General features: G+C 36.7%; 1 protein-coding gene across 2 annotated transcripts in view; it reads left to right on the top strand.

Moving 5' to 3' along the window:
* PEX1 (peroxisomal biogenesis factor 1) overlaps positions 1-14,427 on the top strand; it is a 47,564-nt gene extending 33,137 nt beyond the window's left edge. Inside the window, exons 16-24 of one of the 2 annotated variants that reach the window (XM_047096026.1) lie at positions 860-994; positions 4,015-4,079; positions 7,242-7,384; positions 7,463-7,566; positions 8,365-8,541; positions 9,932-10,162; positions 11,334-11,531; positions 11,817-11,947; positions 13,669-14,427. In XM_047096026.1, the coding sequence (XP_046951982.1) occupies positions 860-994; positions 4,015-4,079; positions 7,242-7,384; positions 7,463-7,566; positions 8,365-8,541; positions 9,932-10,162; positions 11,334-11,531; positions 11,817-11,947; positions 13,669-13,753 (1,269 nt within the window). In that variant the 3' untranslated portion in view covers positions 13,754-14,427. Of the gene's footprint in view, positions 1-859; positions 995-4,014; positions 4,080-7,241; positions 7,385-7,462; positions 7,567-8,364; positions 8,542-9,931; positions 10,163-11,333; positions 11,532-11,816; positions 11,948-13,668 lie in introns of those variants that run through there. The other variant, XM_047096027.1, reaches the window with a different exon arrangement.
* Positions 14,428-14,788: the final 361 nt, after the last annotated feature.

The following is a 14,788-nucleotide window of genomic DNA, read 5'->3' as shown; positions in this document are numbered from 1 at the left end:
TGGGTGAGTAAGGACCTCAGTTATATGTAACTAGATGGCAAGTCCTGGAAGTGTGGCCAGTGGGGCCTGGGACACACTGAGTGCAGCCCAGGACTGCAGGTTGAAGCCTGTCAGAGAGAATGCAGGCGTGGAATAACTTGCCAGCAGGATCATGATTCCAAATGCTGAGTCTGGGCATTGGACACCAGATGCGCAGAGACTCTCTGCATGATGGCTGACTCTGGGGCCTCTTCAGATCAGAATGGAGGTAGAGACGGGGTTAGAATTTTGTCAGCAGGTGGAACTCAACAGGCATTCCTCACAGAGAAATCCAGGATATTGCTGACAGTAGCCTGATGCCTGGCTGACCTGTTGACACAGTCTTCTTGCTCTTTGGGAATTTAGAAGCGGTCAGTCGCTTGCTCAGCATGGAGACTCTTGGGAGAGCTTACTGTTATCATTACACATACTTCTCTATTATTTTTCTTTCTTTGATGGAGTATATTTGAATATGCATAGTTATCATAACTTGCCCTGTGAACCATACAAGGGGAAGGCAATCTACTTGTTAAAAGATTGTTTTTATTTTCTTAATGTACTTTTTATAATATTTTTAAAAGCCAGGAAAAAAACACAAAGAAGTTCTGATGCAGTTGTGCCCACTTTATGTAGAGTGTATTCCATGGCCCAGTTGGTAAAAAATCTGTGGTAATTCCTTTGAACTTATGTACTGAGTAGGAATTTTATTTTCTGTCCTTATCCTGTTAATAAAGGTGGCGGTTACTAACAATCTGAATACTTTTTCTCTGTACATTGACTTGGGCTGCTCCTTAGTTATTTTTTTAGACTTAGCTCTTGATCATAGTTCTATATTTTTCAGTACCCAGAACTATTTGCAAACTTGCCCATACGACAAAGAACGGGAGTACTGCTGTATGGTCCTCCTGGGACAGGAAAAACCTTACTAGCTGGAGTAGTTGCACGAGAGAGTGGAATGAATTTTATTAGTATCAAGGTATGTTTTGCATTTATCTTTTCTTCTTTTTTCCATTGAGGTAAATTTACATAACAAAGTTACGTGGTGTGTAATGCAATTACAGTGCTATGTAACCACCACGTCTCTCTCACTTCAAAACGTTTTCATCCTGTTCCCTGTCCCCCGAGCCCCTGACAGCCACTAATCTGCTTTCTGTCTATGGATTTTCCTGTTCTGGACATTTCATGTAAAAGGAGTCATGCAGCATGTTGTGTTTTGTCACCGGCTTCTTTTACTTAGCATGTTTTCAAGGTTTATCCAAGTGGTACTGTGTGTCAGTACTTCAGTTCTTTTTAAAACTGAGTGATAATTCATGGTGTGGGTATGTGAGTTTTTTATCCATTCATCATTGGGGGGTATTTGGGTTATTTCCACCTTTGGGCTCTTAGGAATAATGTTGCTGTAAACACTTGTGTACACATTTCTCTGTGGACATAGGTTTTCATTTCTCTTGAGTGTGTACCTAGCAGCGTAGTTGCTGGGACATGTGCTAATTCTGTGTGTGACTTTCTGAGGAACTGCCAGACTGTTTTTCCCAGTGACTGCATCATTTTCTATCCCCACTGGCAATGATGAGTGTACCTATTTCTCCATATCTTTGCCAACATCATTTATGTTTCTGGATTGTAGGTTAGTCTCATATTTGGAAAACGAGTAGCAGCTATCCATCTGTTAGTGAAAGCTGTGTGGGAAATTGGATAATGAGCCACTTCTTTTTTGTAGAGCTTATGATAGTCTTAAGGTAAACAATTATAAAATAGAATTTTAAGTTCTTTAATATATAAATGTATAAAATTTTATAAATATAATAAACTAGAATTATAAATTATATTAATATATATAAATATAATAAGACATTATAAAATAGAATTATGTATAAATACTCAGATAAAAAAATCAAACTGTACCTGAAGGGAGGAGAAAACCTAGAAGACTAGGGGCTGGAGACCACATTGAGACAGGAAGCTGGGTTTTTATAGCTCTGTTCCTTGTTGGCTGTATTTCATCCTCACGTGGGCCACACTGTGCCTGAGTTTTCTCCAAAGGTGCATGTAGTAATTAAGGGACACAGTAGCATACAGCTTTGGGTAGTGCCTCAGGCTGCCACAGATGTGTCATTATGGTCTGAGGTCCAATATATTATTTGTACTGTTTCAGCAACCCCACAATATTAGTTTACCAAAGAGTGATTAGATTTCAAAGGAAAGGAATCATATTATATTGTAGCTTTATTCATAACTGATTGAGAAATCTGCAGTTGGATTATGCCTACCCTCTTTTTTTTTTAATGTTTATTTTTGAGAGAGAGAGACAGCAGGAGGAGGGGGCGAGGCAGAGAGAGAAGGAGACACAGAATTCGAAGCAGGCTCCAGGCTCCTACCTGTCAGCACAGAGCCCGATGCTGGGCTAGAACCCACGCACCATGAGACCACGACCTGAGTTGGAGTTGGACGCTTAACTGAGCCACCCAGGCGCCCCAGGCTGACCCTCTTTTTAATCACATGATTTTTTTTTTTTTTTGTGATATGATTACATGGCTACTGGCTACCCTGGCAATAATGGAGAAACACTGTAACTAAAATTTCCCTACCTTCTTTTTCTGGATTCTGGAATAACTGTGATTATACATACTCCTCTTTTCTGCTTATGACTAAACTGTAGTTTCACTGTTAAAATAATATTCAAGATGAAAGATATTGTTGTAGTTCAGATTGTTCCATTAGGGAGGACATTTTATCCCTTTTAGTAAACCTTCAAATCACAGTTTGGGATGAATTCTCAATGGAAAGGTTCCAGTGAAGAGAATTCTCTCTGGGTGGGTAAGAGTAGATCCTAGGAGACATGCATCAAAGACCGGGGCCATCCCTGACACCAGTATGTTGCCTTGTTCCTAATATTTTGCCTGGCTTCTTGTTCCATCCTCTTTGGCTCTTGATTGACTAGGAAATCTAATTAAATGCTAGTATATCAATAGATATCTAGCTGGCTTAATATTAGAAAGTCCTTATTGTGGTCACATATCCTGATCAGTATTTGGTCTTTTGAGGTAATGGTTTTTCACTGGAGATCACGTTAGAGCCTATTTAGTTTTTTAAAAGATCCCAATTTAAGCAAAGTTTATCCTCATTATTAATTTTGTTAAATGGAGTAGTTTTGAAAGTTTTTCAGTTGACTTAGAAAAGATGATCTCTTCTGCACCTCTGTACAAATAAACTGGTTTCAGTAATTGAAGATGATTAAAATAATTCATGTCTCATTACATATTTTTTGTAGTCTCCAAAAATTTGAGATAGATGGAACATTTTCCCTTTTTAAACCATTTGTTACTAAACAAATAATTATTCAGTATTTATGCAACACTGTTTTTGGCACTGGGGATTCAGTAGTGAACAAACCCACCTTTTTGGAACATACATTTTACTGGCAGAGAGAAACAAGAAACAGACACATTCACTATATAATGTATTATCAGATGGGAGAAGGTTCTATGCAGGAAGACAAGCAGGATAAGATGGGGTCATCACACAGGGCCTTTCTGGGGCTGTGGCCTTCTGTAGAGAGCTACACCATGAGATAGCTAGACAGAGGAGACACAAAGTGTGGAACTTGTGATGGGATATTTATTCTAGCCACACAATTTTTGAAATGTATTTAAGAGACATCTGTTTAATCATATTAAAATAATTTCCCATGAGGGTCCCCTAGGTGGCTCAGTCGGTTAAGCATCCGACTTCACCTGAGGTCATGATCTCGCATTCGTGGGTTCAAGCCCTGTGTCAGGCTCTGTGCTGACAGCTCAGAGCCTAGAGCCTGCTTCAGATTCTGTCTCCCTCTCTCTCTGCCCCTTGCCCGTTCACACTCTCTCTCTCTCAAAAATAAACATTTAAAAAAATAAAAATAAATTTTCCCATTAGTGCATTTGGACTAAGTCCTAAACAAAAATTATATTTTGTTTTCAAATAACTTTATCTCAGGTCTAATTTAATTTTATCTCCTAGGGGCCAGAGTTACTGAGCAAATACATTGGAGCAAGTGAACAAGCTGTTCGGGATATTTTTATTAGGTTGGTTCCCTCTGAATATTTTTTAAGTAATGGACACTATCATTTTTCAGTGCTTTTTGGTATTCACTTGTTTATTTTAGAGAACTGATGTTTAAAACTTTAATTTATGTGGATCAATAAGCTAGAGAATTCTCCAAATATCACTTAAAATATAACATCTTTGATATTAAATTCTGGAAGTTAGTATTATATTTACAATAGAAATATTCCTAAAATGCTATCTCAAAGGAATCTCAGAGTAGATTTTTATAGGAAACACATAATTACTCCAATTTAATTAAGTTGGCCAAATGCAATGTTAATTTATAAAAGAGATAAAATAAAATTATTATGGCATTTATATAAAAGTACAGAAGCTAATATTTAAGGATTAAAGTAAGATTTTTAAATGCAAAAACTACTGTTTTATCCCAAAATTTCATTATAAAATATGATCTGTAGTTAGGAGAATATAATGTCCTTATATTTTATAACTTTTTAAAATATTTATTTTAAGATAAGTCTCAAACCATGAGATGATGACCTGAGCCAAAAAGTCAGACACTTAACCTACTGAGCCACCCAGGTGCTTCCAGTTCATAATTTTCTAAAATATTTATTTTAAAATAAGTCTCGAACCACGAGATCATGACCTGAGCCAAAGTCAGACACTTAACCAACTGAGCCACCCAGGTGCCCCAAGTTTACTTATTTTGAGAGAGAGAGAGAGAGAGAGAGAGAGAGAGAGAGAATATGAATGAATCTCAGGCAGGCTCCATGCTGTCAGTGGGGCCTGATGTGGGGCTCAGTCTCATGAACCATGAGATCATGACCTGAGCTGAAATTGAGAGTTGGACATTTAACCCACTGAACCACCCAGGTGCCGCCTCATATACATTTTAACTAAAATGAACTCTTTGGCGGCACCTGGGTGGCTCAGTCAGTTAAATGTCTGCCTCTTGATTTCAGCTCAGGTCATGAGTCATGAGATTGAGCCCTGTGTCAGGCTTTGCTTTGAGTGTGGAGCCTGTTTAAAATTATCTCTCATCCTCTCTCTCTCTGCCCCTTCCCCACTCACTCTGTGTCTCTCTGTCTCTAAAATAAATAAATAAATAAATAAATAAATAGTAATAAAATAAATAAAATGAACTCTTATACATCCACCACCCAATTTAAGAACATTAACAGGAAAGCATTATTAGAGATAAAGGCAGTCGTCACCATATGGTGACAAAAGATTCAGTTTACCAGGAGGATATTACAGTTCTAAAATTGTATCCAATACCCTAGCTTCAAACTATTTAATAAAGGCAAAAATTGATAGAATTGCAAGGAGAAATTGACAAATCCACCTTCATAGAAGACTTTCACATAGTTCTTAGTAGTTAGATTGAGGTTTAAGAAAAACCAACAAAACAGTAAAACTTCAGAAGATTTAAACATCATATTCAAGATCTAAGCATATTTAGAACACATACCCAACAACTGGAGAATACATTCTTTTTAAGCACACTCGGATATTTTTGAAAATTGGCCACATGGGTGGCCAACTGTAGTAAGTTTCAAAGAAACAGTATCATACAGTCTATTTTTTGAAAACACAAGTTAAAATAAATAACAAAAAGGTAATCCCCTCATGTACTTTTAGATTCTTAAAAATAAAACTCTTCTAAATAATTCATGGGTTAAAGAAGAGATCATAATGGAAAATCCTGGGCACTAAATAATAATGAAAATGCTATTAAAATTGTGAGATGCTGCAAAATTTATTTCAAGGAAAATTTATAGCCTTAAATTTTTAGGGGAAAAAAGTTAAAAATCACTATGTATCTATCTCATGAAATTAGGAAAATATAAGCTAAAAAAAATAAGTAAAAAGGAAATAATAAGAGCAAAAATTAATGAAATAGAAAACATTTCAGTGGAGAAGTTCATAAGCCCAGATATTTTTGACAGCCTAGTACAATTGATAGATCTCCAGCAGGACTGATAAGCAAGCATGAATTAATAGTATTAGTGATAAAAAAGGGGACATGACTAAAGTTATACCAGAAATGTAAAAGATAGTAAGGGAATATTATGGAATAATACTACAAACTTTATGCTGTTAATACATTTAAGACTTGGGTGACATAGACAAAAATATAATTGACCAAAATCAAGCAAAGAAGAAACAAAATCTGAAAAATCCTGTAACTATAGAAAATAATTGAGTCACTAGTTTAAAAATCTTTACCCAAATCAAACATGGTTTTCTGAGAGTAAACTTTCAAGGAACAGGTAATTCCAATCTACTTATTGGCCCTGGGAGATTTATCTTATGTGCCAGTATTTCATGAGCTATGTATTGGGTTTTTTTCATTCAGCCTGACAGGCTCTATGGAGAGTAAACTGAGGGTTGGTGGAGGGAGGAGGGGTGGGGATTGGCTAAATGGGTGATAGGTATTAAGGAAGGCACATGGGATGAGCACTGGGTGTTATACATAAATGGTGAATCACTAAGTTCTACTGAAATCAATTTTACCATATAGGTTAACTAGAATTTAAAAACTTGAAATTTAAAAATCAGCACAACAAGTATTCTGTATGGGTATTCTGTATGGGTGATTCTTCAGACATCTAGTTCACCCTGTTACCAGGTATGGAATTTGTTTTTCATTAAAACAAAATTTAGTTAATAAATTAAAAGCAAAGTTCAAATTAGGAAAAGATATAATATATGTAACTAAAATATATTTTATAGAGATCCCCTATAAAAATATGTGAAAATAATAAGCTTGTCAAATTTTAAAATAATGAGCTTGACAAAAGACGTGAATCAGTATTTCACAAAAGAAGTAAAGGTGGCCAATAAGCATATAAGAAATGCTTACTTACAATAAGAATCAAAGAAACATTTCACTTATTGAATAAGACTCTAGTTTTTGGTTTAGTCCCTGTCTAGAAGGTATGAGTCTTAGGCATACATCTTGACTTATTTATTGAAAACAAGTTTACATATACTTTTTATTCTTTAAGGATTTGTTATGAAGATTTAAATAAATACACAGATACATATGTCTATCTGTATACAGATACATATATGTACATATATATATATATATATATACACACACACACACACACACAATTACTTTACAAACACCGAAGCCCTATTCAAATATGAAATACTGTTTTTCCCAGAGCACAGGCAGCCAAGCCCTGCATTCTTTTCTTTGATGAATTTGAATCCATTGCCCCTCGACGAGGCCATGATAATACAGGAGTTACAGATCGTGTGGTTAACCAGCTGCTGACTCAGTTGGATGGGGTGGAAGGCTTACAGGGTAAGCACTGCAAATACAGAAATATCTTATTGTAACAGATTTCACCAGGACTTAGTAAAGAATTTTTTTTTTCCCCAGGTGTTTATGTATTGGCTGCTACTAGTCGCCCTGACTTGATTGACCCTGCCCTGCTTAGGCCTGGCCGACTCGATAAATGTGTATACTGTCCTCCTCCTGATCAGGTGACAGTTTCATACTTTGAGTCCAAAACTAACAAATGCCACACTCTTTCCTTATGAACTTCTTCCTGGTAACAGCAGTTGTCCTTAGAAGACCAGCTTTAGGCAAGGCCTTTGCCATGATTTGCTCATGGCATGGAAGGATTCTGAATTAGATGGAAAGCCCAGCCATTTCCATGCAAGTCTGAAAACTTTGTAGTCTTTCAGTGTTAGCAGGTGGGGAAAAAAGGAAGGAAACCTAAAGTATGTATGCCCACATGCCCTGTGCTCAAAGATCACAGGCCTCATTATCCTGGCAAGACTCTGAGAATCAAGCGTACGACTAGTGTGCATTAAGCAGGTTACACAGAGATGAGGTTTTAACTGTTTCTGGTCTGTGTTGTTCCAGCTCTTGTCCTCAGATTTAGAAACTGATGAATAAATGAGGGAAAGAGCAAATAGACAAATGAATTGTCGAAGGTATAAAATATCTAAATATGTCATTTGTAGCTATTACTTGGATGTTTTCTTTTGAAACACTTTCTGGGCACATTTGTTGAAATCTAGAAAATAAGCACTAAGAAATGATTTACACTGAATGGTTAAGAATGTCGATTTTCATTCACTTTCCTATGTCTCTTCTGTTAGGGAGAAAGTTCATCTATCCTCCACAGAGGATACATAGTGGATTGGTGGTACATTTTTCAACTTGTAAAAGCTCATTAGAGATACAGTTAATTTGTAAAAACAAAAACATAAAATACACAGTTTAATATTTAATTTTGTTTTATTTGTTAAGTCAATTAGTTTTTCTCCCTTCAGGTGTCACGTCTTGAAATTTTAAATGTTCTCAGTGACTCTCTACCTCTGGCAGATGATGTGGACCTTCAGCACGTGGCATCAGTAACCGACTCCTTCACGGGAGCTGACCTGAAAGCTTTACTGTACAATGCCCAGTTAGAGGCCTTACAGGGAAGGCTGCTGTTCTGTGGGCTCCAAGTAAGTTATAGGAGATCATTGCTGTGGTGTTTTAAGAGGAAGAAGAGCAATTCACGGTTAAAATTCCAACCTTAAAAAAATCCTATTTTTTAACAACTTTAGTAAAACTGTATAGAAATTTACCTGTAGTCAAATGTTCCATAGTTGGAATATTGGCTCTGCAGAGAACTTGTAATTATGAAGTATTTAAGTGTCTGTTTCTTTAATGTTACCTTACTACTGATAAAATATGTTGGGGAATGGAAGGATATTATTTAAATTGGGACATCATGAATGAGAGAATAGGAACAGAAATATATTGAGATTTTTAGGTAGTTTTACACTTAAGAAAAAAAAATCAGAGTATTTATTTTGAAGCTCAAATAGTCCCAGATCTGGCCCATAGGAGCTGCTTTTAGATGGCCTCTGTGTCCTTTTGATTTGTCCTCTTCATTCTTTGATCATGTACTTTCTTCCTGATACAACAAGGTATTCTAGCTGTATTTTGTACTTTCTGTACCCCAGACCTAACATCAGTCTTTTCCTCTAAGGATAGTATTTTTACAGCAGATAATTTGACCTCTGCTACATTATGGACTTTACTGCATAGTTTCTAGGAAGGGTTTTCCTGTGTACTCCTCTCCCCTATGTTTTGTTGAGATTCTTGCAGGGCCTAAAGTTCCTAAATCAGATATTACCAAGTTTTTGCTATTTATTTTGGCAAGTCACTGAACTTCTCCACCCTCTTCACTAACAGAAAACATGTTCATGTATAAAGCACTCTGTAATGACAAAGCACTGCATGACGTGGTTGACTCATCATTTCAAAGTTGAAAGATTCATACAAATAAAATTCAGAGGTATGAATCCTAGCTTTGTTAGAGTTCCTGGGGAGATGGTTGGTAAATTCTGTACACATTCCATCTTATTTTAATAATTAAATTTTATTATATGCCTCAACCGTTAGAAAAGTAGTAAGAGCCAAAGTTTGGCTCAATGCATGTTTCCTGAATGCTGGTTGTTTTCTTTCTGTAAGCGTCAGACACCCTGATCATGTGCTGTCTGCTGGTAAGGATTCGTTACATAATCAGGCAGCCTACTTAGTCTGCCACTGAGTCATATTAATAATGGCTCAAACAGCATTTGCACAAAAGAAACATAGTTGGTGCCTGGCTCTCAGAACTGTTGTATTCTGGGTGTGGGAGAGCTGTAACACCTTTGCCATTCGTGCCATACGTACTGGTCTGTGGGGATCATAGAGGACAAGAACCTCACCAAAAAAATAAGAGCTTTTTTGGAAAATGCCTCTGGTTTTCCTTGTACTGGTCTGTTAAAATGCTATCTGTGTTGCTAATTTCAGAGTCATAGATTATTTAGATTTTTACAACTGTTGTCCTTTTGTGTGTTTTAGGATGGAAGTTCCAGCTCTGATAGTGACCTAAGTCTGTCTTCAATGGTTTTTCTCAACCACAGCAGCGGCTCCGATGATTCAGCTGGAGATGGGGAGTGTGGCTTGGAGCAGTCCCTGGTTTCTCTAGAGTTGTCTGAGATGCTTCCAGATGAATCAAAATTCAATATGTACCGGCTCTACTTTGGAAGCTCCTACGAATCAGAACTCGGGAACGGAACATCTTCTGATCTGGTATCATGTTCAGTCACCATTGTACGGTTCTGATGCGTAAAGCCATAGTGTGTCCAGTTGGACAGTGACTTACCCCCTAACCTGCCCCACATGTACTTTCTGGTTGGTTGGTTCTTCAGTGAAGTAGTCTTGTTTTCCCTTACTCACACTGATGAATCATCTCATTCCTCGTTAAGAGCTGTGAAATGTAGCTGGCAACAAAGAGGGAGCCAAAGTAGCCACTGGTGGTGAGGACCCTTTGGTTCCTCGCAGGTTTATTATCTCCTTCATTAGTTGTTTTAAAACATCTTTGGTCGCAGATCCATTTTATATTAAACTCTATTTATATTAAACTCTATTATCATTAAGATAATTGAAGATGAGAAATTTGATGTAACGTTGCAACAATGAAAATGTTGTGGGTGATATCCTTGCTTTTCTAAATTAAAATAGCATTTCACACATGTCCGCAAATTATTTACTGTGGTTCACGATTACTTTATTGGTACAAGTAACAGTTATATTTTTGTTTTTTGTACATCTGCTTTAATCTAAAAGTGAACTATTTTGGGGCACCTGGGTGGCCCAGTCGGTTAAGCATCCATGATTTCAGCTCAGGTCATGATCTCATGGTTTCATGAGTTCAAGCCCAGGGTCAAGCTCTGCACTGAGTGTGGGGCCTGCTTGGGATTTTCTCTCTCTCTCTGCCCATCTCTCTAGCTTGTGCTCTCTCTAAAAAAAAGTAAAAGTAAACCATTTTTATTTCAAAGAATAGTAAGCTCTTGTTTTTGTTGTTTTATTTCTAGTCTTTAATTCTGTTTTCTGTTTCTTAACTTCTGTACTATGTTCTCCGACCTTATACTAGAATTAACTCTATTTGCTGAAACTGAGAATAAGGCACATTTGGAACCTGTCACTAGGACATTAGTGTGGTGAATTTAATAAAAAAGCATTAAAACAATTTTTTGTGTTATGGCAGTTTTCACTTTATGATGGTTGAACGACATGTAGAAGATAAACATATTTTGAACTTGCTTATTAATTCCAGTTAATTCAAATGTAAGCTTGTCCATGTTAAGGTTTTACTGCTTAAAATGTTTAAACTTAGCCTTGGTAAATATATACTTCTTTTCTCCCTCTCTTTTCCTCCTTTCTCCTTCCCCTTCTCTCCTTCCTACACTTAACCTTGCAGAGCTCACAGTGCCTGTCTGCACCAAGCTCCATGACACAGGACTTTTCTGGAGTCCCTGGGAAAGATCAGTCATTTTCACGACCTCCAGTGTTCAGAACATCCTCACAAGAGGGTTCCCAAGAACTTACACAGGAACAAAGAGATCAGCTACGGGCAGATATCAGTGTCATCAAAGGCAGATACCGGAGCCAAAGTGGAGTATGGCTTTTCTCCCCCCATCCCCATGAAAATTGTAAAAACTGTAAAAACTGTTTTTCCTTTTTTGATGTGTGTTTTGGTTAGTAAATGAGCTCTATTTATAAAGAAGGGACTGAAACACATTGACCATTTGATTATATGCATCCTGCTTTCAAACAATTTTTAATCTTATGAGAAAGAGAATGTTTGGTCTCCTAAAAAAAACCTGATGGAAAGAAACAACACATGGGCTGCTACTTTTTCCATCACAGCCCTAGGTTAACTTTGTGTCCTTTTCTGTTTAAGGAGGATGACTCCCTTAACCAACCAGGACCAGTCAAAACCAGTTTGGCTATTAGCCAGTCGCATTTAATGGCCGCCCTCAGTCACACAAGGCCATCCATTAGCGAAGACGACTGGAAGAATTTTGCTGAACTGTAAGTAACCGATTCTCCTTCAGAAGTACAGATATTACAGGGTGACAGTTCTTCACTTAAACTTTTGAAGTTACTTATAGTGAATATGTAAAAGGCCACTTTGAGCCAATAGCTATGCATTTAAATACCCCAAAACTTAAAGAGTACTGAAGTAAAAAATGAATTTTCATTAACTGGTTCACTTGATTATATTTGAATTATTTATAATGAACTGATTTCATTTTTAAAGCTTTGAATAAAAGGAAAATTAAAATCTCAAAATGATTCCAATATAGTTTGTAAAAATTGTTCTGAAAAATATACCTGTTTTACTTTCTTTAAATGCATTCGAATTTATTCCCTTGTGGACTGTGGCCAGCACACATTTAGATTTACAGGCTTCTTGCAGTTGTCTCTGGGCACCTTAGAAGTTGGAGACCCATAGATTGGGGACCATTCACGTTAAGGATTTCACTTAATTCAGTGCAAGAAAGGTTTATTCCTGGTTCTAGAAGTTACAACTCTTTGTTTAATTTTGTAGTAGTTGGGGTGGGCATGTGTGGGTACACTGTAAAGGCAGAAAGATTTTCCCTTCTTCCCTTCTTGTTCTTTGGCTGGTCTATTAATTAACTGACCTAAGACAGTAACAGGAGAAAAATAACTTCATACATACAGGAGCTCCATTAAAATAGATATGCCATCCTGAACTAAAGAAAGAGGTTAGGGGCCTGGGGCTTCAAAGGGGAGGCAGGAATTCACAGAAGGTGAAAAGAGCAGATGTTTGCCCTGCTGTCAGTCTTGCAGATTAAAAAGTCTTCTCTGGTAATAGGAAACTAAACTCATCAGGCAGGTAAGGGAGGGAAAAAGCTTCTCCTGAATCTGCTGGGTCTTGATCTCCTTCAGCTCAAAATAGTCTACATGCCAGAGTGGCACTTCTGCTCCGCCTCAACATGTATAAGTAATATGTGGTTACTGTAGAAAAATCAGAAAATAAAGAATAAGAAAACAGATTTCCCTTAATCCCACCCCTCCCAAAGTATACATTTGTATCTTTTTTTTTTCTTCACTAAAACACTCTGCACGTATTGCCATATAGCAGGCCCGCTTTCATCCATCTTGAACATTCTTTCACATTTTAAATGTTACTGCTTGGTTTTTAATGTCATTTTATAGTATGGCTAGGCCACAATTTCCAATATTTGGATATTTAAGTTGCTTCCGGATTTTCCCTATTACACTAATATGATAAAGAACTTCCTTAGAGCCGAATGTTTGCACATATCCTCCATTATCTGAGTTTGAGGTGGAATTGTTGGAGCATAGGATACATTTTGTTTTTATGGCTTTTGAGATCAGTTGCCTTCTAGAAACACTGTACAGCCCAATACATGGAAAGGGCCAGTTTCACCACAACCCTCACTAACATTGGGCATAATGTCTTTCTAAACTTGGCCAGTGTGACTGGAAAAAAATCTAACAATTTACATGCCTTTGATTAAAACAGTAGGGTTTTTTTCATGTCACTGCCATGTGCATTTTATCTTTTCTAACTTGTCTCTTTATCCCTTTTGCTACTTTTTGATTGGAATGTTTAACTTTAGAAAATTTAAGAACTATAATTTGTTAGGTTTTCTTCCCCCAGTTATTTCCCTTTTGTTTCTTAAAATATAATCTGTTTGCAAACAATTCCTTGTCTTTTGTAATTTAGAATTTACATGTATTAAATATTATCTCTTTTTAAGGTATGAAAGCTTCCAAAATCCAAAGAAAAGAAAGAATCAAAGTGGAACAATGTTTCGACCTGGACAGAAAGTAACTCTAGCATAAAACATACTTTTGATTTTGTTTTTGCTGGCTTGTTCCTATGTTGTGACAGTAAAAATGGGGTCTGTAAATTTCTTTTTAACAAATTAGGTTAATCTATAAAATCACAGATTGGCAAATCTGTGGTTATGTCATAATCAGGATTACTTGAGATTAATTCTGTAGAATAAATGGGATATTTATAACTGATTATCTTATTTCCTATAAATCTAAATTAAATCCTTAGTGAAAAAATATTGTCTTAATGGTGTAACTAATTATTTTCTCATCTGAGGAAAATACATTTCTTAGAACTCACATATTCAACATCTTCCTTGCGTTTGACAAATCTTATACTTAGCCCCTTTGACCATTTGAAAATGTCCTATTATTTACTGATCCAATGCTCTGTTCTTCTATCAGAACATGTAGACTTTACATACAATTCCAAATAAATTCAGTTATTCCCACCACCAGAAATGAGATCGTATCCCCTTAATATACTACATCTAGTTCCAAGGCCAAGATTTTAAATGAGGTCCATTCCCCCGCTGATCCATCATGACTGTGTCTGGATGTTCTCTGATCTGTGAACTAGATGTAAACTGAGCCACCATCAACACAAACTGTGTATAGTAATGCAGTAGGAGAAAGGAAAAGGGAGAAAGTTAGGTGAAGTATATAAATAAATACATGAAATGGCAAAGAGGGGTTGCCTGTGTGTTTCTGTCCATTGAGCATCTGATTCTGGACTTCACCTCAGGTCATGATCTCACGGTTTGTGAGATCAAGCCCCATATCGGGCTCTGCACTGGTGGTGTAGAGCCTACTTGGGATTCTCTCTCTCCTCTCTGACCCTCTCCCCTCCCAATAAATAAGTAAACATTTAAAAAAGAAAGAGAGAAACAGCAAAGAAAAATGTACAGGCAGCAACTATTGCCCTTTCTACAATTAATCATGAGGTCATGGTTGGTAATTTTGATTTCTTTTTTTTTCTTTTTTTTTTTTTTTTTTAAAGCTTATTTATTTTTGACAGGGAGAGAGAGACAGAGCATGAGT

This window comes from Lynx rufus, unplaced genomic scaffold (genome assembly GCF_022079265.1).
Source record: "Lynx rufus isolate CCGP_SWC_20201006 ecotype Redwood Valley unplaced genomic scaffold, mLynRuf1.p SCAF_4, whole genome shotgun sequence".
NCBI lineage: Eukaryota > Metazoa > Chordata > Mammalia > Carnivora > Felidae > Lynx > Lynx rufus.
The sequence above is the reverse complement of the archived record's forward strand: the minus strand, read 5'-3'. Positions and strand labels throughout refer to the sequence as shown.